At 37.7% G+C, this 25251-nt stretch overlaps 1 protein-coding gene across 4 annotated transcripts; it reads left to right on the top strand.

The window, feature by feature from the left end:
• Nucleotides 1–614: 614 nt before the first annotated feature.
• Nucleotides 615–24427, top strand: CCPG1 (cell cycle progression 1). 4 transcript variants are annotated; one of them, XM_086619963.1, is made up of 11 exons: nt 615–687; nt 4609–4680; nt 10423–10537; nt 11503–11582; nt 11771–11978; nt 12832–12927; nt 16001–16255; nt 17123–17134; nt 19678–19799; nt 20854–22250; nt 24244–24427. In XM_086619963.1, exons 2-11 carry the CDS (start codon nt 4621–4623, stop codon nt 24422–24424), a joined length of 2526 nt encoding a protein of 841 aa, XP_086476089.1. In that variant the 5' UTR covers nt 615–687; nt 4609–4620; the 3' UTR covers nt 24425–24427. The 4 variants fall into 4 exon arrangements, with proteins under 4 accessions (XP_086476089.1, XP_086476092.1, XP_086476090.1 ...); XM_086619966.1 differs by lacking the exon at nt 12832–12927; XM_086619964.1 differs by lacking the exon at nt 17123–17134.
• The last annotated feature ends 824 nt before the right edge of the window (nt 24428–25251 follow it).

The following is a 25251-nucleotide window of genomic DNA, read 5'->3' as shown; positions in this document are numbered from 1 at the left end:
TTTTTTTTGGGGGGGGGGGTGGGGGAGAGCTGTTCTTTAGTGGGACTTTTTTGGTTTTGTTTTGGGTTTTTGTTTGTTTCTTTCCTTTAATACAAGTGTTATTCGCCCGTAACGGAGTGCGGTCCCTTCAGCGCTCGTTGTCCCTTTGCCCGGTTATCCTGTCCTTCTCTCTGGAACACGCTCCGCGCACTGCCGGCGGCTCTGAGCTCCCGCCCCCAGCGCCACGCACCGTTACCGGGCGGCCCGCGGGCGGCCCGCGGCCCGCCCTGCTCCTCCCGCCCCGCCTCCGCACCACGCTCGCTCCCGCCGCGGCCCCGCTGCCGGCCCCGGCTGCGGCAGGCCCGGCCCTACCTGTGTCGCCGTCCGGGGGCGGCGCGGCCGCTCGGCGCCGAGCTCGGCGGAGCAGCTCCGCCACCGGCGCGCGGCGCGGCGTTGCCATGGCGGCGGGAGCCCGGCGGGGGCGGGGCGTGCCGCTCGCCGCGGTGCACCCTGGGCGCTGTAGTTCACGAGCCGCACGGGCCGGCGGGCGGCGGCGGGGCGCGGACTACGCTCGCCGAGGTGCCGCGGGGCGCCGCCGCTGTGCGCAGGCGCGGCCCGGGCGGGTCGGTGTTGTTTTTGACGGCGTCACGGGTGGCTGCAGCCGGCGGCCCCTGCGCTGTGCCGGGCCGCGCTTGGCGCCGCGCTCAGGTAGGCGGCGGGCGGCGGGACCGGCCCGCGGGGGGCTGCCACCTTCCCGCCTGGTCTCGGTGCGCAGCCTCTCGGGGAGAGCGCGGCGGCGGGGGGTGCGGAGGGGCTAGCTGGGACGGGGCACAGCCCGGCGGCGCGGGGGCCAAGGCTTGTTCGCGGGGAGTCGGTGCCCAGGGCGCTGCGGGGCGGCCGTGCCTCGGCCTCCGCGGCCGGCGTTGCCGGCCGTGGCTCTGGCCGCTGGCGTTTGCCAACTTCCTTCTCCTTCACCGTCTGCCCCTGTCCCTCTGGCTGATGCAAGGTGTTCCGTGTCATAAATGGCGCTATTGTTGCTTGGGCCGCTCTGGCAGGGGCCGCGCCCGTGGCAGGTGCGGTGACACCTGTGAGAGGGCAGCGGCGGGGGCTGAGCGGGGCGCCCGGCGGCGGGCGGCGGTGGCTTTTGGGGGCTGCGTTTGGCCTGGCTGGAAATCGCAGCAGGGAAATAGCGTCCATGGGTTGCTAAATATGTTCGTGAAGAAGAACGTTACTTTAGTGAAGAAATTACACCGCTTAGTAGAAATAATAAAATTGCGAGAAAACCCTGAAGTGTAACGCCGCTGTTAGGGGGTTTTATTTCTGCTGTGCAGCAAAGAAGCTACCGTAGAAGAGAACCGTGAGTTTTTTCTTGGAATGACAGCACAGCAGATGCTAAAGTAAACGCTGATTCCTGTCGGTGCCTTGTTATTCGTCTTTGTCAATACTTACTGAGGTTTTTTTAGTCTAGGAAATCCTCTTTTAAGATGGAAGAACTTAGGGGTTTGTTTAGACTGGAATGATTATTCTTTCTGAGACTGGTATTCTGCTTCACAGTGGATAAATAGAATGTGGTGTCTCATTTTTATATAGATATATGGGATAACTTGGTGTTATGTTATCAACAATACATATGACTATAAACTTATACACCTTATGCTTCTGGTTTGCATTTCACTAAGTTTGGGAATGTAGTTCATGCTTCTGATTCCCTTTTTAGGCTGTTTAGCTCTTTTAGAGCTAATTAATTATAATTAATAAAATCCTTTGCTTTTGATAACTGTTTTACACATGTATGTTTGCTGAAAGTGCTTGTAGGAACATAGTGACCTTAGAGATGCCCTTCAGTCGGATGCCATGCTACCTATCTATCATCTTTGATAAATTTATCAGTTTTACCCAACCTCAGTGATTTTGTAATTATTCTTTTTTATTCCATTCTTTTTCCTAATACTAAAAACTTTTCTATTTTGGAGCTTGATCACCTGTATGCCTTTACATATGCAATATTATTATAATATTCTGGTTGAATGCACGATAAGTAACTTGTAACTCAAGGCCATTTATCAAAGCCACCAAGTAATAGAAGATAATGATTGTTTGTCTGATTGTTCCTCTGTGAATTTTTTTTTATTTTTGATTATGCTGATACCCACATAGTTAGGTCCTGAAACTTTTGTTTGGGAGGGGAAGACAGATCTTTAATGCTTTGTCCACGGTTGTGTATTTAATAGAATGGTTTTTAGGCAGTGCTCAATTACCTGTCAGTCTGTGGTCTGGGTGGAGAGGGAGAACACGATAGCATTTACATTGAGTTAGCCAGGGCCCATGATGAAATATTGAGTTAGCTGGAGGAAGACAGACATGACAATGTCCAGCACAGAGTCTGCTGTTAAAACTTGCCCTTTCAAAATTTATAAATGCACTAGTATCAACAGATTTTATTTTTTTCTTTTTGCCTGTTAAAGGATTTGCATTATGTGACTTCGTTGTTTTTTGTCTAGCGCTGAGATGCACTGAAACTGGAATTACTGTGTTATGAAACCACAGTCTGATTTTCTTTCACAGTGGAGATCAGACTTGCTAGTAAGAACTGGGTAGCCACCTGTACTATTTTTGCCCCAAACTGTGTTTGTTTTGTTTTGTTTTGGTTGGTTGGTTTTTTTTTTGTGGTTACACAAATGGCTTAGTTTGCAATGACAATAAATTTGATACTCTAATGATTGCTTTTTCACTGAACTGTAGAATAATTAAATGGGAATGTTTTGATGCTGAAGCGGATTCTTAAAAGATAGCTTCAGATCACCAGTACAGTTTTTGCAATGTAGCCAGCGATGTTTCTGATAGGTGGCAAGTTCTGGTAGTTACCTTCCTCTGAAAGGAATGCTGCTGCTGAATGCCTGGTCAAATTAAAAATAATTTAATGACAGCAAACAGATGTTATCTTCTCGTGAGAAGTCTGGAACACAGTCTTTACCATATGGGCATTTATTACTTTGATGATTGAAGAAGTATGATTAAATTTTTTTTTTTTCATGGCTGAACACTGTATGATTTGAAAAAAACCCAAACAAACCAACCAAAACACCAACCCAATTCACCCCGATACTCCCTAGCTGAGGTTCCAGGAAAAGCACGAAGATCTAAAAGGAAAATGACAACCATATTCAAAGTAGAGCCTTAAAATAAATAGAAGTCCAGTTTCTCTGTAAGTTTGATACCTAAGTTGATTGTTAGTGAATATTTCTGCTTTATAAACTGTGGTTGTGATTGTCACCATTGCCTTTTTTACAGAGGAACCCCAAATATATTAGCTGAAGTTGATGAGGAAAAAGCATTATATTAGAAAAACCTGTGATAACTACAGTAGTGCAGAGATATGAGACAAAAGCTTACTGTATTTTTTTCAAGAAACCTAAATGGAATTGGAAGTTTCATATGTTGTTGTGCAGATTTCTAGCCACAGTGGCATATTTAGATGCTCTAAATCAAGGTTTGTGTATATTTTCTGTGTTAACAAACTGTGAGTAAAGATAGGATAGTAGAGTAGAGAGTAAATAAATTTAAACAAATGGTGCTTTTCCCTGTGTTCATACTGGAAGTATCTAGGTGTGGGAAATAAAGCAGATGTCTGAAGTTCTTGGAACTCTCTACTTTCCTATAAAATGAAAATTATATATGACAGCTTTATTGACCATGGTTTCTTTTGCTGTTTTATTACCTTGGATGCATAATGCAACACACAATTAATTGTAAATTGTTCTATTTTTGGAATTTTTTTTTTATCCAAGATAAATCTATAGTAGATTTCATTTAACAATTTGATATATTTTTATTTTAAGGAACAACAAATGCATTAAATTTCTTTTTAAGAACTTTAAAAAATAATGTGAAAGTGTAACAATAATGAATACTCTGTATTCCTGGTACAGGAAAAAAAATAAACAGGCAGCTGCAGCCAGACAACTCTCTTCTGAAAATAACTACCAAAGTCATCTGATAGTATTGTAACAAGTATAATTTCTACTTCAATTTTTTTCATTCTGTCTTTGTACTCTCCAGGTAATCTATCAGTTTTCTTCAGAATCAGTATCTTAATTTAAGAGTACTTGAAAGGAGTGCAAGAAACCTGAAACATTATTTTGCCCAGTAGTTGAAGAGATTTAGTTCCAAAAGGTCTTAATTTGTGTCTTTTCAAAAAACCCCAGTGTTTTTCTTGAATAAACTGTAGTTCCTGTGCATGTAATAATTCAGAAATTACTTCACCTACTGAAACATGTCTTAAACAATGATGCTACAGAAAAATTTTAAATTTAAGTATTGATTTATTGGCTAGCTGTGGGTGTGTGTGTTTTTAGCTAAAATCTAAGAGATGTTTGACTGGGTAAAATAGGTATGTACCTAGCAAAGCTGTATTTGCTCTGAGTATGAGAAAGATAATAGGAAATACGTACAAAGGAGTATATTTTCTTTCTAAATTTTATTCTATTTTTTTTTTTCCCAATTCCAGAATAACAGTTTGAGTTAGTTTACTGTTCTGTAACGTCATGATTTGAATTCTTCTGTTTTCTTTATTTTTTTCAAGAGAGCAGTAAAATCTTGCATGTTAAAAGAATCTACTTTTACTTGCAGACTGCTTTGAAAATGTCTGAAAATTCCAGTGACAGTGATTCATCTTGTGGCTGGACTGTCATCAATCATGAGGTACCTAATCTCAGATTAGTAAAGTTCTGTCAGTTTAAGACTAGCCAAATGCAGTAAAGTATTATTTCAACTTTGCAGTTTTTGTTTTGTATGGATCTTACATGTCAACAGCAATACAGAAGAGAGATTTATAAATAAGAAAACATAAAACTACTGTTTAAAAAGAGTATCCTTTACTATAACGGATATAAATTTTGTTATTTAAAAGAATAATTTTTTTTCTTCAAAGGTTTTACTTTGAAGAATTGCTAGGATTTTAGTGATATGCTCTCCTTTCTTCCATCTTTCCTGAAAACATGGACATTTGATGTAACTTGTCTGTTGTTGGGAATATATTTCTTGTTTTCCTTTCAAATTGCCTTCTACCACCCTCTCTCCCCCTGCCAAAAAAAAAAAAAAAATTGAGAATAATGGGCAGGAAAAACATCTCATGCAGAAGGAAATAATTCCATGATTTCTCCAAGTGTTTTCTACTGCTAAACTAGCTGATCCTAGCTTCAACAGTTACTGTTTAGGAACAGCTCTCTGTCCTTACGTTCTGCCTTTCTTTTTATGAAAAATAGGATAGAGACAAGTTTACACTCAGTGGCTAGAATAGTAGAAGATGTTTTTAAGGCTTATGCAAATGCCATAGCCATTATCTTTGTAATTTTTATTTGTGTATAACCCACTGCCTTTGTTCCTGACTGGAACAGTCTCTGTCTTTGAGTTGAGCCTTAGCTCAAGAGATTGAGGACTGGCATAAAGACATCTGCGAGATGTGCTGCCTCTGATCTTTTGTATTGCCTGACTCTGCTTACAGGATGCTTGGACAGTTTGGAGAAAGATCCACATAGGCCTATCAGGTTTTATTTGCACACTTTTGAACACTTTCATTTGTGTGGAATGCTGTTCTGCATTGAGAAGGAAAGATGCAGGGAGTTGAGAGGGTCTGGGGCCTACAGAAATCAATAGTGTTGCAAGGTCTGGTTGGAAGTCCCGTGGAGAGGGTTATGTTACAGTGAGTATGTAGGTATATGTTCCATATCCAAGATGCTGAGGTTCTCCCAGGCTTTCTTGCCTCAAGTGGAATCGAGGGGAAGCTACAGGGAGTAAAGGAATGCCACCATTTTATTAGGTTTATTGGGAAATGAAGGTGATAAGAGGGCAGGGCAGCTCAACTTGCACCTGTGCTGTAAGGTCAGGAACGAGTATAGCCTTCTCAGAGCTTAAAATGATGTTTGGTGAGAGCTTGCCATGCTTATGCTTGGAGGGTCTTGAAAACTCTTAACAGCCTGAAAGAACCTTGGAGGTGGTAAGAGATTCTTCTCTGAGAAGCATTGAGTTTTGACTTTCTTTTCTGTTTTCTGGAGACTTTAAGCAGCTTTTACGACAAGTTCTTTGCAATTCACACTGGTATTGTGGATTTCCTTGGTCCTGTTGTTCAGGCAGGAAAGGGCAAGGCATAAAATATGCAGAAATAACCTGGATGTTGGCACCTTGTGGAGGAGGAATTCATATGGCAGTGCAGGACTGAGCTAGGGCAGCAACTAAGAGAATGTGAGGTTTTTTTTACTATTAGGCAAACTGTCACTGAAGAGATATCTTCCATAAGGAAATATACAAAAGCAATCTAATGATTGTGTAAGGAAGTTACGATGGTAACTGTGTGGCAGTGGATGGAAAGAGCGAACAGATGTGCAAGGCAAAAACTGTTCTCGGTTTAAAATAGTTGTTATCTTTTAAAACCTGTTCAGTTGATGCGTGGAGGTCTGTCAAATTTGTATGGCTTCAGTTATGTTTCTCTTTGTCTTTTGATCTCCGCTATAGCTTTGTTTATTAGGCATACTTTTATTTGGGATGAAATGGTAGAATTCCCTCATTCTTTGGTCAAGTCTTGGTATATAGCTCATTGTCAAGTCACTATTATGTCTGTGTAGCCCTGGTTTAATTTGTGTGTTTGTTTCCTGTCTTCTGGTCTTTGACTGGTTGTATAAAGTGAAAAAAAAAATTTATTCCTAGTAAAATAAAGCTTGAGACAAAGGGAAAAAAGTGAAGCAATTAAAGGTCTGTTGGGATGGGATTTTTGTTGCCTAGATGTCTACAGGGTAGGCGTCTGAACCTGATGCTGGTTTCCAAGTTTGCATTGTATAGATTAAATGAACACAATCAACGGAGTCTGGAGAATGGTGATTCTTAGCTAAGGTCAGCGCTTACAGTGGATCAAATGACTTGCTGTCTTTACTCTGCTGTCTCTATTGATTGTAAAGGTGCCTTCAACAGTTTTCTCAGGTGTGGACACTTGAAGTTCGATAAAATTGATGTCTTGTCTTACTTTCCCCTAGTGGTGAACAAGGCAGGCCTAAGTTGCTCAGAAACTCTTGAGGGGCCCTACGTATTAGCGTGGACCTCCAATATACTTTTCTCCTTTAATCCTGAGGATTTTTTGTATCTCTTCAGATCTTGGCTGATGTGTGGGTGTAGTATGTTGTTCCTGTCCCGTGTCCCCCCCCCCCCCCCCCCAATTTCTTTCTTTTTCTTTGTTAAAGGGAGCCTACAAGAAAGCTGGAGAGGGACTTTTTACAAGGACATGTAGTGATAGGACAAGGGGCAATGGATTTAAACTGAAAGAGGGGAGATTTAAATTAGATACAAGGAAGAAATTCTTCACTCTGAGGGTGGTGAGGCACTGGAACAGGTTGCCCAGAGAAGCTGTAGCTGCCCCATCCCTGGAAGCGTTCAAGGGCAGCTTGGATGGGGCTTTGAGCAATCTGATCTAGGGGAAGGTGTCCCTGCCCTATGATTCTTTTGGGTTTCAAGTATTTAGCATTGTCTTGTAAACTGAGCAGGTTATTGAGCCAGAATCCTCAGTGCAAATGGGGTAACTATTTTCCTGAAGTGATGCTTGCATATTGGCTGTCTGTATCTTCCTGTTGCCTACCCCAAAACATTTTCAAGGAACAGTACTTGAGATTTTTCATTCAGAGGACGAAAATAGGAAATAATGGAAAAAGATCATGGCTACAGCTATTTCTCCCTTGCTGCACACTCCCCTATTTGCAAATTATGGTGAAAACCCAGGTAATTCAAAAGGCAAGCCTTTACTGGCTTGTGGTTGTACGTGAGTTTTGAAAGCTCAGTTCATTTTCAAAAGCAAGAGATACAGTTTGTGGCTTATTAATGTTCAGCCATGGTTTCATTTCTCTTAGCAGCAAGGTGGTATTTAAGAGATGATTAAAACTTCTTTTCCTTGTTTTGGGTTGGATGGCAAGTTGGGAATCCTGTCACCAAAAGAGAAACAGAAAACCCACTCACTCCAGTCCCCAAGACCAAATGGGATAAAGGAGTGCACAACCTGCCGGAATTACAGATGTCTAATAAAAGTGAAAGGATTTAAGAGTTAACCAACAGCTGAGTTACTCAGCTGTGAATTACAGGCTTTGTTTTCATACTTGGGATAGTTATTTTACACTGTAACTGAAAAGTTATTATGCAGTCTAAATAAATTAGCATAATTCAAGATTATAGGAAAGCAAGGATTTGTCTAGACAAAGCAGAACAAATTTCTCTAGTGTAAAGGTTTTCTGTTCCCAATTATTCTTCCCTGATTAAAAGAAAGAAAATCATTCTGTTTGGGGTGTTTAAGATCTCCCATCATTGGTGTTCTCCTGGCAAGGCAGCTTTGAATCTGAGCAAGAAGAAAGTAGAATGAATGGGATGACTAGATAGCCTTCACACACTTGTTATCCAGGGAAGGGATGACGTGGGCTACTGTATACTGCGAGGAAATGATTTAGATATTAAGGAAAGGGATAGAGCTAAGGATCAGACAAATTTAGCATACTATAGTATTACTTTCTCACGTATTGTGACCTGTATTGATGGTGACACAGCAGAATCAGTTTCTGGGTTTGTTTTGCCGTTTACAAAAGCACCAGGTTAAGAGGGGCAAGAAATGACAATTGGCTAGATTGTGACTGCAGGGAACTGACAGCTGTGTGTGCTGAATGTAATACCTGCTTCGAACAGAGGAGTGGTGGTGTTTATCATTGGACTACCCTTAAGAAAGGACTTGCTAATTTTGTGTGGAACTGTAGGAAAAGGGGTGCAGTGAGGAGATGATATCCTTTCTCAACCTCTGCTGTTGATGAAATGGAAGGGTGGTGGACATCTAGCAACAGATGAAGTGAATCAAGAGTTCAGACGTCCACACCAGACTGCATGTGTTTAAAAAAGGATGGCTTACCTGGTACTCAGCTAGCCCAATTTCTTGATATTTTAGCTAAAATTTTAGTCTGTTTTAAGCTATATTTCTGATGTTTGTCTTGTTGTTGATTCTGAGCAAACTAAATTTTTGTTATTCTTTTTCTTCTTAACAATTTGAGGAATGAAAGTAATGGTTCTATTACTCCAGAGAACAATTGTCACATAATAAATCTATATACCTATCTGTAAAACCCAACCAAACCAAAAACCCCAAATAATTTAGTATTTTATTTCGTGAGATTTCACTCGGATTGTAGTAAGTTACTTATAATTGAGTGGCAAATTTCTGCAAAACATTTGAAGTTAAACTTGTGATACTTACCTAGTCAAAAGAAAAAAATACAAAGTACTTGTCAAGTTACTAAAGGAGTTAACTATTGAAGCCATTTAAAAAGCAACATACATTCTACAATCACATTACAAAGTTATGTTACGCAACTCTCTTTGAGGTATCTAATCTTCCTGAAGTTCAGTCTCCTCTTAAAAACAAAAACATACATGTTTGCGTGAGTCCTGAAATGAGGCATCTAGGGAAGCTGATCTGGAAGTATTACTACTACTGTAATTTCACACCTGCTGTTGCAAAAATAACTCTCTCTGTTTACAAAAACAGCTCAAGTTATTTATGGATCAGAGTGACTTAGTTACATTTTGCATGTTCATAGTTTTCTGACAACCTTACTTGTGTTCCATCAGTTCTTTTAAACAAAAGTTACAGTATGAAGATAAAATATTTAGAGTTGTCAACCACATTGCTTGCCTTTAGTGCCCTGTGGTCTCTGAGCGTTGTTTATCATCAGTTCCTGTTTTGCTCTGACATTGTTGCTGACTGGCAGCCGACTAAATAACTAAGACTCCTTTCTGGATTAGAGGGAGAAATCCAATTTAGAGATTGTATAAATATTTGTTTTCCTGATGTCAGAGATGTACTATTAAAACAGCCATTCAAATATGCTGACAGAAATTGAGATGGAGTAGAGTTATACATGTTTTTATCTGGTACTGGTACTTACCCGAGTTTATGACAGTACTCTTGAAGTTCCATTTTTGAGGTGGAGCGTGGGTGTGTTTACATAAAATACATGGACATGTGTGCAAGAACTAGTTTCCGTATTTGAAATTCCTTTCACAACCTCCTCTGTTTCTCTAAATTCTATTTAATAAATAGGTCTAATAAAGCTAATAGAAAACAGTTATTTGAAATAGTTATTAGCATAGTTATTGATGCCTAAATTGCCTTTTTTTTCCTGAAATTGTCCTCCTCTGCCTTTTTTCAATCATGATCCTAAGTATTGCACGCTAACAGTTGTTTCTCTCTAGTTAATTACTTTGTATTTCTCTTGCTTTTCTTTGCTTAAAGTCTTCAGTTTTAAAGGCTATTATTCTTCTCTTCTGTTTTTGTTATTAGTGTCCTGTTTGCTTTGTAACTGTTTCCTTCTGCTTTACTGATGGAAACCTCAATAACTGTAACATTCATTTAAAACTCTTCCACTCCAGGGTTCTGACATAGAGACTGTGGCTTCAGAAAATGGAAGCACAAATGACAACCAGGAGTTTGTTTCGGAAGAATACGTTTCTTTGCAAGAAGAGGAGCAACCAATTGATTTACAAGGTAAGAGGAGCAGTTCCATAAAAAAGATGTGTATTGTAGCATTGGTACAAAATTAGTAATTTTACTAGAGTTTTTATACATTGTAGGCCGTTGTCAAAGTACGTGCTTCACCAGTGTTATGGAAAATACCCAGTCATCAGCTTTATAAAAGTATTTTTTCTTGAAATAGATAAGTAGAATGTCTCATTTTGTCAATACTTTAGATGTGTTATAGGATAGTACACACTGGCGTTGCTAGAAGATAGTTTATGGAAGTGCTGTTAATAAAATAAATTTACTATATTAAACATTTCTTAATAATGTCATAGATCAAATAACAGTAATTTGGAAGGAACCTTCAATGCATTTACACCTAAAAAATAACATTGTGGCATTGGGTTAGCATTTCTTGTGTTGGAAATGTAAGTCTGGTGCGTATTAGTATAATGAAAATTCTTTTACTTAATTACTAAATGTAGTAATTCGTTAATATTGGTATGAGAACACAGACTTGACAGATTCTGTGTGCAGTTGACTAAATTTGAGCTTGGCTACGTTTCCCAATTCATAACCTCTCACTGTAGAAGCAGGACTAGACTCTCAAACTCCGATGACTATCTGGGAAATATTTTAATTATTCTAGCATACAAATGCACTGTGGTATCGACTTACAGTATAGTGTTGGTTTTATCTAACTGTGCTTTTCATCTACAGGTTACTTGCATTATGATCAGTGTGAGCGTTTGAATTTCAGTATCTTCCAAAACATTGTATTACATAATGACAAATTGGATTCTGATGTTTATTAGAGGGACACTAAAAATGAGATTTAGTGTGTTTTTAGAAAACCTTCCCTGGTATGAGGAGATAGTAGAAATCTGTCACGATTACACATACTAATACATTATGTGAAAGTAGGCATAATTTGTGGAGTTATTGGTTTTAATCCCATGTTTGTGTGTTTTTTCTTCTTTTTATTCATACAGCTCAGTGCAGCAATGATGGAGAGATACCAGTGGTAGATAATAGTCTCTCTACTTTTGAGGAAACTCAGACAATTCCAGAGGTAAACAACACTGCTACTCAGAAGCTTCTGTAAGCCCTATCTGACAATGCCAATCAACATTTTGAAGGCGTTCAAATAAAGATACTGATTTTTTCCTTTCTTTAAAGTGTTAAGAATTCTTGCTCTTTTTTAAAAAAAATACTTTGTTGTGTGTGTCTTAATAATTTTTACATTGTCCATTTCCCTAGGGAAAAAAGGAAAAAGTCCCTGATGATGGATCCTGCATTGGAACTGCTAGTGATGATTCTGACATTGTTACACTTGAAGCTCCAAAACCAGAAGAAACTCAGAGTCAGGAGGAAGCTCCAGCTGACGGTGAAGAAGCTCAAAGTTCAGAGGACTTTAACATGGGTTCCTCCTCTAGCAGTCAATATGCGTTTTCCCATCTAGAAACTGGTAAGAGCTATAAATTACTAAGCAACCATGTGCAGAAATGTCACCGCTGAGGGGGGAGAATTGGTCTTGTTGAGTACGTGTCCCAGTATTTGCAGTCTCTAGGACAACTCTAGTTGCCTTAACTCTAAAACATTGTCCAAATGTACGTCTGCAATCTTTTTATCCGAAAACGTTCTCTGCCGTTAAGTGTTTACTATTTACATTGGAAGTAAACTTCTAGCATATTTTGGAGAATTAAAATTACTTTTAGTTCATAGAATAATTGTAGGTTTTCTCTTGACAGTTTTTTTGGCTTTTATAGAGTTGGCATAAATAACTAACAGCTGGGAGAGAATCGATTATTGAGTCCATGAGGACTAATAGCAGCATGACTATGAAATCTTTTTGCTTATATTCATAGCTATGTAGAATACCTATATATATATATATATTTTTTTTTTTTAATGATACTTCCAGTACTTGGCAGAAATGCAACACATAATATTCAGGAGGAAGGATATGAATATTTGGCCAAACAAAAACCAACAAAACCCCAACAAACCTGAATAAAAAAAACTTAATGTTGTGTTACTCTTCTGTAGTTCCCTAGTCTTCCTTTTAATTCTGTTTAGCTGCTTATTTGTAATTTCAAATATTACAATCCATTGGAATCAGAAAATGACAGCTTAGCATCTAATTATGACCAGTGATGATTCGTAACAAAGCTGTTGCATTCTTTAAGTCTTCTGAATGACTTGACTTAATTTTTAATTTAAAACGTAGTTGACTGTTTTCTTTCAGGGCTGAGTTCTAAAAATGGTGTTTATTTTTTGTTTTTCCCTCCCCTCCCCTCATGTTTTTTTTCACACAAAAGTCAGTTGGCTGGAGAAGCTGAGGAAGATTCCTGGTTGTGTAAGGGGATGGGGAAATGAGGTGAAAGAGCATGTGTCTCGCAGTCTTCCTTTCCAAGGTGGTGTGATTAAATTTGATCAGCTTGTGTAAAGCTGATTGCTTATGGCTTGCATGGAGTGTTCTTAAAATTATCAGTAGTGATCTGACTTGATCTTATAGTAGTGATATTCCAAACAGATGCTGAAAGCCAGTCCTCACTGAAGAATTTGGCAAAGCTGTCAGTGTTTTATTTGCTTTTTTGAGATGAAAATGTTACACTTACATGTAAATTTGGAATGGGCATCAGTAAGCTTTGGTAGTACATCTTAATATGTGTGCTTGACCGTTTAAATGAATGGGTGCTGTTGGATTCCAAATCTGTGTGACTGGCTAAAAGAATTTCTTCCTTCTAACTTAAGCTGATTTCAGCATGGTCTTCAGCGCTGTGTGTTTGATTGTCTTTACAGAAAATGTCTGAAGTACTTTTGCATTTATTTTAAATGCTAAAGTTTTAGCAGTCAAAATTTTCATGCCACTTTTTGGCAAGGAAATCTTTGCCGTCAACTTCTTGTTGAGTTTTCTATTGTTGGAAAAGTATGAGCTTCAGATTTCCTAATGTACATACTAAAACATTCTACAAGGGTTTTCTACCACTTTTACTTGCAAACCAATTTCTCTTCAGGCTGTCTTCACCATGCAAACAGAAATGTTGCAGTATTGCTTCATGAATGAAGTTAACTAGTGGGAGCACTCACATACTGAAATAAACTGCATCTAGGCTTGAGACATGTCTGTGCAGAAACGTCAAAGCAAATGACATTCTAACTGACGTTGTTACTTCATCTGGTTTCTAGTGTAGATCTGACACTTCAGAATCGTAGATGAAGCCAGAATTTTTGGCTGCTACTGCAGTCATGCTTTGTGTCATTTATCCTCCTTTTCATCCTGTGAATGTTAGAGTACAGCTTTGTACTGAATTCTTAGAGCAGCTGTAAGGTAACGTCATTCTTGCCTGAAAGTGTAATGCCAGACAACTTGCCATTAAGTGCTTATGAATGGCTCCAAGTGTCTTACAGTTTTTTCTCTTTGCTTTTTGATTGTCTGGTTTGTTGTGTTGGTTCCCCCCCCCCGTTTCTTATACTTTGCTGTCCAGTGTATATCAAAGAATTTCTCATTTGGCTGGAAGCAGCTTGTTCCTTAACCACTTTGGTATTCCATATGTGTAAGATTCTTTGGTTGTTGAAAAAACCCTACAAACCAAATAAGCAATAGTAACACCTGTCTTATTAATTATGTTCTATGTAATCACTTATAATGTCTGACCTCTACCTTCTAGTAAAAATACCTCTCTCCTGACTAATTTCTCATTGTCCAGGGTTGAGGAGGTATACATCTGCTGAAATGACTGATTATAAAATAGTGTCCTTTTCTGCCAAGCTGTATAAATTAATTTAAGAATCTGCATGTCAAGTAGCTGTTTAAGTGGTTTGTCTTTATTGCAATGTCTGCTTGGTCAGTCTGTTTTGATTAACTGACTAAAATGTTGGGTTTTTTTTGACTAAGAGGGCAAGTTACCTTTATTGCAGAGCTGTTGCTTGTCCATGGAGTCAGAAATTAGACATGTGTTCCAGATACTAATTGGTAATCTTTTCTGGGGTTGATGCAATCACTTCTGTGAAGTTGGAATTTATTTTCAGAGAAGAATCTTTTCTGGTAATGCTTTTTGTAGGTAATGGCTAGCACTGCTTGGCATTCTTGTCTATTCAGTGATGTGTGCACGGCTTTGCTCAACAGATGATCTTCAGTTGTGAAATGTTCAAGGACAGTAACTCTGTATTTATATTTTTACATTTGAGTGGTGATCTCTGATATGGGAATGAACCGTATTTCTAGCAGGGGCATTAGCATTGTGTAATTGCAGGCATCAAATTTAGAGCGATCTGAGCAAGAGCACTTTGTCATGTGCTGGAGGCTTCATTGGTCACGTTGAATCTATTTCAGGCATGTGAATTAGGTACATGAGCATAGATATTTGAAAGCTGCTTTTTTTGCAGTGCTACTGCTTCCCCTTGATGTTTGTCTTATGCTTGAAAATGATGCTTTCAAAGGAGGGAGATTAAATAATCGTTACTTACGTACTGGATTATATAAATTTATTTACAGTACATGCAGCAAGCATGCGTACCGCTAATAGCAATAAGCAATTACAGCTCTGTTGTTTTCCCAATTATAATACATGGCTTTTGGGTCACAGGAACATGAACATAAAAGTGGTATCATATAGCATTTCTGTAAAATGCTATTTAGAAGATATTTATGTATGATTAGAATTTGTTCTTCTCTCAAATTGTGGCTGATTCAACCTTATTATTACCTTTCGGTCAGGTGATAGAAGTGTTTTGTATTCAGAGGGTTAGAGAGGGACAAACACAGAAGCACCTGAGTGGTTCTTTTCCTGTACAGTAGTGGTTGAAAATTATTTTTTTGAAAGGTAGGTAAAGATGTTAATAGGTAGTATAGGGTAGATACTAAAAGTAAACCAAACTGCAGATTTATTTAAATATGTAAAGCAAGGCTTTTTTTGGGTATTTGTAATACCTACATTAATGGAACTTTAATGGAATTTTGTCTGCAGCTGCATGTAAATCACTGTTTTTCGAGATCATATAATAAAATCATGTCTGTCTTTTAGGAGGTTTTCATTTAGCAAGCCTTTCTGTTGCTCTTTTGTTGTTAAATAGTTCAGTCTCAGTATCTGTAAGGGAAGGAAAACTGAATTCTTAACTTTTCTGCTTCACAAGAATTTGCAGAGGCAGTACATGTAGGTGCTTTAAGAGGCAAGACTGTCTGAGAGAAAAACTTTGTAATGAATGAATGATAAGGTATGGGGAAACGCCATACGTTTTTTTTGCTGATAATTTCTTGATTCTCTATCTTTTCCTTTTAAAAATTAATTTTTAACTTTGGAGATAAAGCATTCCTTGTGTAATATCCAGCATAAACTGTCACATTGAGATTTTTTTTTTTAATTAATGTTCTCTAAGATAAATGCCAAATATGTTTTGCATAAATGTGATGGATTTTAGAACTCAAATTGATTTTTAAAGCAAAAAATAAATGCATTTTAAAGACTGTTGTATGTTGGTTTTCAGTTTTTTCATCTCAGGCTAGCAATGAAGAATCGAGTAGTGATGAAACTAGTGATCAGTCCAGTCCCGCAGTACGAAAACGTCGGGCTAAGAAGAGGCTGATCTCTAGCTCTGAGGCTGAGGGTGGGTCACCTGCTGAACCAGAGTCTGAACCTCCCAGAGAAGAGCAGCACAAACGCCAGTTCAGTAGCGGCCTTAACAGATGCATCATACTGGCTTTGGTGATTGCAATCAGCATGGGCTTTGGACACTTCTACGGTGAGTGTATAGAAAACAGAATACACAGAATCGGTATCTTACATAACAAATACCATTGTACTGTGACTCTGATTATTTTTTTTTTCCCCTCTTGTTCTCTGCTAACAATCTATACTTAAAAATGAGAAACAGCAACTGCTAATACATGGATAATATAGAGAGGCCTTTCAGTGGTGCAATTGTATTTAATATAGACTACTTTAATTTTAAAGTAAATAAAAAGAAATTAATTTTGATTGTCCTTCCAGATGGAAATTTCTTGTTCTTATAATGCAGTGTGTACTCTTAGTTTTTCACATCTTTTCTTTTAAAAAAAATTTGTGATAGCACTGATCATTCCCAGCAGCATTCAGAGTTATTTCAGGCTTTTGTCCCATATGTATTCATCTGGTAAATGTAAGACGTTTTTTACAGGAGTTTATAGTATCAATATTTTTTGAAAACTTCAGTGGAGAAAGATGCACTGTAGCTGTCCTTGCAATTCCAGAGTGGTTTAGGGGATCCAGGATAGCAGCATTTTTATGTGTTCAGTGTGTTGCCTAAAGTTAAGTATTACACAGATAGTTACTATGTTTAACAGAATAGCAGAAATAATTACAGATCTAAATCTATGTAGTGCAATCCTGATCTTCTAAGATACATGTGTTACATGATAGAGTGCGTGTATTTTTAATACTAATTTTTCCTGAGTAATTTTATATGAAAATGTGTCTTCATAAGAAGACTCGTGATTCAGTTTGAGACTGAGAGTATGATTCTAATTGGATTTGGTTTTGACTGACTGTTAGGGGTCTAAAATTTGACACTTATTTTGAGATCTATACTAATTTTTGCTCAACCCTGATTTTGTTTTATTTTTGTTCTTAGGTAAACATGAAGGTAAGAGTCATGAGTGATGTATTGTGGATGCTGTGCTTGCATTCAGATTTACTTTTTAAATAGTGTGTGTGCACATGCATCCCTATATGTATGCATACTTACATTAAAAAAAAATCTGAAGAATTGCTAGTGTATGCAGGATTATAGGAATGACTAATCTAGTTATGTAAAATACTTTTTATTTAGCAGCTGCAGCTTGTAGTAGCTGGTGTAATAACTGACTGATGTATATTGGCATGCCAGAAGCAGAGAGGAGCACAATGGCTAGACCAATCCTTGATAGTGCTTTGTGATGGTAACTTGAGGTTTCAATTCTGTTCATCTTTTTACTGTGTTTAAATTGGATTTAATGATAAATGCTATCCTTGTAAAGAACATTGAGATCTACAGATGAGAAATAGATTTTAGAAATGTACTCTGTGTCATATCTTTATTAAGGGATTCGCTTTGACTCGTTCACTCATTGAATCTATATTTCTAAATAAAAATTGTCATCACTGATGACAGTGATGACAGCATTCTCAGCAGAAAGAAAGCAATTGTGTGGCTTTGGTTTTTGCTTCTTCAAGTGAAAGTTCTTCATGGTTATGTGATAACTAATCTTTCTACCACTAGAAAGGAAATCAAACTCTGCTTTCCATCTTCCTCTTCAATTTTTTTTTTTTTTTTAAAAAACAACAAACTTGCAAGGAGAAATCCAACTCCCTAGAGGACTACTTTGCATTTTTGTGATTCAGCCCGGAATGAATGTTTTCCGCAACAGCCTTTTAATGCTAGGCTGATTGTTGTGTTAGAGGATTGGAAAGGGTTACTTTTTATGAAATTACTTTTTTTGCATCAGTATCAGGATAGTGTTTTCCTGTTAGCTAGAGCTCCAGGTCCCCTTTAAGACTTCGAAAGATGTAGAAAGTAACTAGGATTAGATTTTAATCAATAACTGTATCCTAGTCAGTATTAAACTGAGTTAGCTGGCTTTATGATGCTGTAGGAAAGAGATTTGACAGAGGGCAAGCTTTCCAGGAAGATAGGTAACTGGAAAAGCTAAAGTTAGGAAGCCCTTGCCAGAAGAGTGTCTCCTTGTGGACATTCAGATATTTATTTTTTTTCTTTAACCAAATCAAAGGGGAACATTGCTGTAATGCTAGGGCTTTGAACAGATATTTAAAGAATCTGAAGGATACTGTGACTTAGAGTACCAGCTGGAAACGCAAACCAATTACTGAGGAATGGTACCTCATTATGTGCATTTTCAGTGTCTTTGCTATCCTTTTATGTGTTGCTAAATATAATTTTTCCTTACTGTATCTAAATTATGATTCTTGATAAGGAGAGAAACAGAGTTTAAGTGTGTGTTTTCTGTAACTCAGGTTCCTCTTAATATGAAAACTTTACACTAAATGATGATTTTTCAGAGGCAGTCTTCAGATTCTTAGGATTAATGAACTTAGTTCAAAAGTATGAAACATAAGTATGAAAAACAAATTTACTGTCAGTATCCTTAAATTCATGTATGCAGGGATATGTGCTCATTAAGTGTTCATTAGGACTCTGCAAACTTAAGTCATTGTTGTAAAAACATTGTTTTCCCTTTAGCTGAATTGAACTATTGAGGTCCAACTTGGTTTAACAGAGCATTGTCTGGTTTTAAGTTCATTCTTGACAATACGTTAAATAGAAATTAAGAGAGCACAAAAAATTTATCAGTATAATAGTATTTATAGAATTGCTTCTGTTTAATAGTACCCCCCCTTAAATATGGAAATACAACTATGCATATGCTGCATTAGTTTTTGAAGAAATACTTAAAACTTGCTGTTACCATCTGCTGTAGAGTCAATTCAAGAGAATCTTAAAAGCAAAAAAATAAAAACTACATCAGTGTTAGGATTTACAGAACGTGTATAGGTAGGGAATTACCAGTAAAGAGGTTTTACTTGATGGAAAAAAATAGTGGCTAGTACAGTGAAGATTTTTTTTCAGAAAAATAGTGTGTCTCAGTCTTTCTCTGACAATTGAAAGATAGGATATTCGTGGATACGAATAGGGCCTGCAAATACGAATAGATAGGGCCTGCAAATACTTGCTGCTTTGCAAGCAATGTGTAATAATTATGTTTTTGCATGAAAGTTTAAATGCTGTAATAGTCTCCCTTTTACGCTCAATGGCTTGCATGTTACTAAAAAAAACCAAAGAAATCACATGTATCCTTTCCTGCATAACTTCTGTTTGGTTTGTATGTAACTTATTTCTATGTAGTGTTCCAAAATTCCTTCATTTATTATCATCAAATAAAAGACAGTGAATTTTTGTGTCTGTTCGAGAAATTGTTTATCATCAGAAGAAATAGAATAGCGTGTAACAATCTGGTTTTATAACCTTTATTTTGTTACAGCTGAACAGTTAATAGTAAGTACTGGGCAGAAATTGCAAGGTAAGAATGGTTTTGAATTTGCAGAGAAAATGAAGGTGATGTTTAAGTTCATCTATTCCTCTAACTACTTAATGTAAGTCAGACTATCAAAAGAAGGTTTTTGTCTTTGTAGGTACAATACAGATCCAGAAACGTCAGCAGCTGGTGATGAAGACGCATGAATTAAAGGATATGAAAGATGACCTTTACCAGTGCCAACAAGAGCAAGGAGATGAAGTGCATCATAAAGTGGGGGTAGGTGTGAATTTAGCTGGAAGTCACTGTGTTAGATTCTGTCATTATGTGTGTAATTTACACAAAGTGAAATTAATTTATCACACAAATCCATTACATTTTTTTCTTTAGTAAGTTATTTCTGAGAATGTCACTTTTCTTTCTCCTCAGTTCTTGACAAAGATTTTGTATTTTGATCCATTTTGTTACTGGAATGTGTTTAAACATACCAGTTTTCATGTATGTAGTCTAGGAGTTATCTGGACACAGAGACTCTCTCTCCCTATGACAACGCCAGCTGTCATAACAGCTGAAGTAGAACATTCTGGTAAAAACTATTCCAGGTTGAATCTACAGCTTTTATGAATTCGCTTTTGAAATTGTCAATGGTTATTAATTTTTTACATACTTAACCTGTACTTTTAGTTTTTTACTGTTTGATCATTGAGAGGAGATTAGGGAATGCTGTGTGTGTCTCTTTTTTTTTTAAGATTTCTTTTGTGTTGCTGATAGCAGCATTTATACATAATTCAGTATGTTTAGTTCTAGAGTTTGTCAAGCATGCCAAGAGACTGGGGAGATCCTTTTGTGCTAGGATATAGTTACATGAACATGTATTTTCAGCAGCAAATTTAGTTCAAAATCAGTTTCTAAATTTCTGCCCGAACTGTTGAATGCCATTGCTTCTGCTAATGTATTTGGTTTCGTAATCTGTAACCCAGTTTGCTGAACATAAATCAACAGCAAACACGCACATTTTCACTTCCTTTTAAGATGGATCAATTCACGTACCCAGTGTGCTATCTTTCAGCTAGTTAAACCAATACAAGCGAGGAGTGATGACCTCTGGCTGGAAGGGGGAGCCTCTCACATGGTCTTTGTTGCCAAGAAAGCGTTGGTGTGTATATCTGAGATAAACAAACTAGGTCTATTTTTGCATCTTGCTGCAACATGTGTCACTGCATACAAAATGATAAGTAAACTCTGTCTGGGATACTGTGGTCTTTCATCTTTCTAGCTGAAATTGTAACAATTCTAACTGTATTTTTGCTTGGGTTTTTTTTGTTTGTATTAGTCACTCAAGGGAGATCTTGCCACATGTTTGACCTCTACTGAGGTGGAGAAGAAATCCTTTGAATCTCAAAAAAAAAGTCTTACTGCAGAAAATCAGCACTTAAGAGAATCTCTAGAGAAGGAAGAAAAAGCTTTGGCCTCACTTCAGGAAGAATTAAGGAAGCTAAGACAACAAATTAGAAACTTAGAAGATAAAGGTACTAGCGCTGAGTCTATTGTGATGGAAAATCAGAAACTGAGGGAACATTTGGAGGAGGAAAAGCAAAGAAACCACAACTTTCTCAGGCAAAAGGAAACACTCTTTGCAGAGGCACAGATGTTAAGGAGAGAACTGGACAAAGAACGTCATGTTACAGAAGCTCTGAAAAAAGAACTGGAACGGTTAAGTTCTCGCCAAACACCTGACAGTGCTGATGGTGATACATTAAGAGAAAATCAAGAAATAGAAACTCTGCGAGAAAGACTAGTAGAACTAGAAAAAAAGCTAAACTTTGAGCAACAGCGCTCTGACTTATGGGAGAAGCTGTATGTTGAAGTGAAAGACCAAACTGAAAAACAGGAAATGAATGAAAAGGGACAAAAGAAAGGTGCTAAAGGGCAAAGTAAGACGAAAAAGAAATCTAAGGAATCATTTTTTGGTTCTGTTAAAGAAACTTTTGATGCCATGAAAAATTCCACAAAAGAGTTTGTAAGGCACCATAAAGAAAAGATTAAGCAGGCTAAAGAAGCAGTGAAAGAAAACCTGAAAAAATTCTCTGATTCCGTAAAATCTACATTCAGACACTTCAAAGATAGCACAAAAACCATCTTTGATGAAAAAAAGTCAAATGGTAAAAGACATGAGGCAAACAAAAAAGCTCGAACTTTTTACCGAGAACATAACTCTTATGAGAATCTGAAGCACATGCACTACAGGGGACCTAACATGCCAAAAGAATTCAAAGATGGAAGAAAACATCAGTTTACAGCTTTTTCAAAAGATACAGATTCACAGAAATGTCTCAATGATCCCTTGTGTAATAGAAAACATCAGTTTGTCCTAAAGGGCTGCTCTGGTATTTTTGAATGTGCTCATCAAGAATTCATTAGTCTCTTTAACAGAGTGTCGGATCCTATCAGGGTGGATGAATTTCATCGGCTCATGAAAAAGTATTTGCAACAAGTTGTACATAACTTTCATCACTGGAGAGAACTAGAAAATTTCATCGATAAGTTTTTTCATAATGGGGTATTTATACACGACCAGATGCTGTTCACTGATTTTGTTAATGATGTCAAGGATTACCTGGAAGATATGAAGGAATACCAAAATAATAATGAAAAGGTTTTTGAGGATTTGGACAAATACATCTACAGATACTACTTTCATTATGATAATCTACCCCAGTATGGACCCAGGTTTGTTTCCATGTTTCCTGAACTTGTCAACGCAATGAAGTAGATTTTGTAAAGACAGCTAGTGTCCTTGTTCTAGTAGGTGGTCTTCTGGTGTGTATGCGTTTGTGTATACGCATATATCTACGTTAGAAGACTTTCTGAAGGACTCAAGGGAAATACTAGATTGTTTTATATATATAAAAGTAGATCTGTACTACCTTCTATATACATTTTGTGTGTGTGCCATGTTAGTTTGGGAGGCACTACAGACCCACTGCACATAGCACAATTAGTATTTCTACCGAGTTCTTTAGAAAACTGCATAACTGCAAGGATTACTTTAGACTGAACAGCTATGATTGCCCATCTGATAGAATGAATAACTGGCTCAGAAGGAGCATTAACTGTGACTTCCTTGTTGTCCTTCCCTGAATGAGAAGGTTTTGGGATGTATTTGAGCAGTTTCTAACGTCTTGTTCGGCTCGTGTATTCGCTACTGGCTTTTCAGGAATTTCCCTGCTCCCTTCTAGCTTAGTGTAATACTGAGTCTGTATGCCCAAGGCGGAGCTGCTGAGATGGCAGACTAGTTCACATCCTAACCCTGACTACGTTTGGTTCAGACCTGCTTACAAAGGTTCTTGGCACGAATTGTTTCCTACGTTACTTTCCTGTATCTAATGGCATTTTCAGGGATTCTGCAGTGGTTGTGGTATGCTGCCTGGTTGGCCCAATGGAGCTAGATATGTTGGACTGTTTCTACTGCGCAGACTTTGGTGAAAGAAAATTAAGCAAGCAGCCTTAATATATTGTGTGGAACTTGCTCTTTCTGTAAAGCTTATGATTATATTTTATGTGGCTTGTAATATCATTGCTGTTACAAAATTGGCTGTATAGTCCCTTGTACTAATGTTTATTCTGATCAGGTAAGAAAAAGTGTGATATATTAACTAGTTTATAATACACAAGAAGTTGTCCTTGTAGACATAACAGAAATTTTCCCTGTGCTGGTATTGAGTGCAGAGCATATTTAGTATTTAGATCAAGGTGCATGCAGTTCTTCAGTCAAGTTTTTCTTTTGGACTTGTATTGTTTATTATTTCATGTGTTTTATTGCAGCGGGAAGTCTGAATACTTTAATGGGGTTACTAAATATTATCTGAGGTAGTACTTTCTCTTACTAAAAGTTGAACCACAAGGATGATAACTCCAATTATCAGCTACCAAGTAGCTTTCATAATGTGTAGTTTTGGCAAACACATGACATAGGTTTTATGGTTTTATTTATAGTGCAAGTACTTCTTACTCAATTGTTACTAAAATGAACTTTTTAAAAAATTACTTAATTTTTGAGTGCTTTAATTCAGCTTGCAGAAAACAAGAATTTCAAATTCATTTAATGATGGTATTATACAGAAGTTTGTATCATACTGAGGATGAAAATAGCGTTAACTCAGCTTAGCAGAAGGCTAGAAACCCTAGTCCTAAGGTAACAGCATGTAGCATAATGGGACTGGTTGCATCAAAAACTGAAACAAGTGAGCAACAGTGCTTTGTCAGTGCACCCTCTCTCTGTGTAAATGTATACATGAAAACCTCTGAAGTGCCCATGTTTACACAAAGCAAGGGTCTGTAAAGTTTTGACTATTTTTATAGAGCAGAATGTAATAGAATAACTGAAAAATAGACTGAGATCTCACTCAAGTGTCACAGTAGGGATAATCAAACAGCTGTTTACTTGGCTTTATTCTAAAAAGAACTTTGGGCAACTAGCTACAAAGCATTTTTATTTTTAGAAAGGCTGTACTTCAAATATTTCACCTTACTGATGATTTAAACAAACAAATAAACCCCACCTCCATTTTGCTTAGAAGAGAAAGGACGACTTAATTCTGTTTTCTTTTCAGTCAACCTCAGCATGTTAAAAGCTGTTCTTGACAATGTAGTTGTGTTTCAAAATGCTTTTAGAGAGATGCTTTCATAAGAGTAGTAATAAGCTTTTGTTTCCTCCTTGCAGTCGACCCAAAAGGCCTTCTTTTACACAAACTGAAAATTCCAGACATGAAAAACAAGCTCAGAAGTACCACCACCGCAATAAAAGAGAAGGTAAATGGCATAAACATGGTCGCACTAATGGAAGACACATGGCAAACCTTGAAATAGAATTGGGGCAATTACCCTTTGATCCAAAATACTGAGTAATTTATGGTAAAAATAAGATTAGAATTAATAATTCACGTCCTCTCCGGAAACTAACTGTTTTTCAGCAAAGCAGCAAGATGCAAGTTTTTTCTCTAAATAATTTGATTTTTACACCTTTTTGTTAAATGGCAGAAGTCAAGCTTTCTAATTTGCATATTCTGTACTGTTGCTTTAACTGTTCTTTGGAAATGATGGTAGTTTGGGTGCCAGCAGTATTGTTGCAGAAACTAAGCATGCAATGACTCGTGTATGAAAAATATGCTTAATTGCATTCCATTAGCGTAGCTCAAGCTTGAGTCATGCACAATGTACCAATAATTAACTCCAGTGTTTGATAGACTAACTTCATCTCATCCTTCAAAAAATAGGCCTATATTATGGTAATGTATTTGTTAGTGTTTTGTAATCCTATACTTGCTGCTTGTTTTTGGGGTGGGGTTCAAGAGCCTGTTGAATTGTGAAGAATTTGCTGTGCTGCATTCTAATCAGCTTGCTGATTTAAGCACTTGAAATATCTTGCATATCTGCATATTGTAGAAGAAAAATAAAGAGACATTGTTGGTAAAAGTCTTTATTTATAAAACAAACCTAGCATAGCTGTACAGTTCTATAAAAATGGTCCAGTCTTGTCTAATTTCTTATTGTTTAAGTAGTCACATAGCAGCTTTGGTCTTCCTGATGTTTTCTGGTGTTGTAAAGTAAGTCAACACCCCCACCCTGCCATACTGCTACTGAAGCTGCCTTCAGGAAGAGGTGTCGGTGTTTCCAGGCACCCAGTGGCTGTCCAATTAGACCTCCCCATTTGACTTACCCTGTTTCAGAC

Source organism: Tauraco erythrolophus, chromosome 14 (assembly GCF_009769465.1).
Source record: "Tauraco erythrolophus isolate bTauEry1 chromosome 14, bTauEry1.pri, whole genome shotgun sequence".
Taxonomy (NCBI): Eukaryota; Metazoa; Chordata; class Aves; order Musophagiformes; family Musophagidae; genus Tauraco; species Tauraco erythrolophus.
The sequence above is the reverse complement of the archived record's forward strand: the minus strand, read 5'-3'. Positions and strand labels throughout refer to the sequence as shown.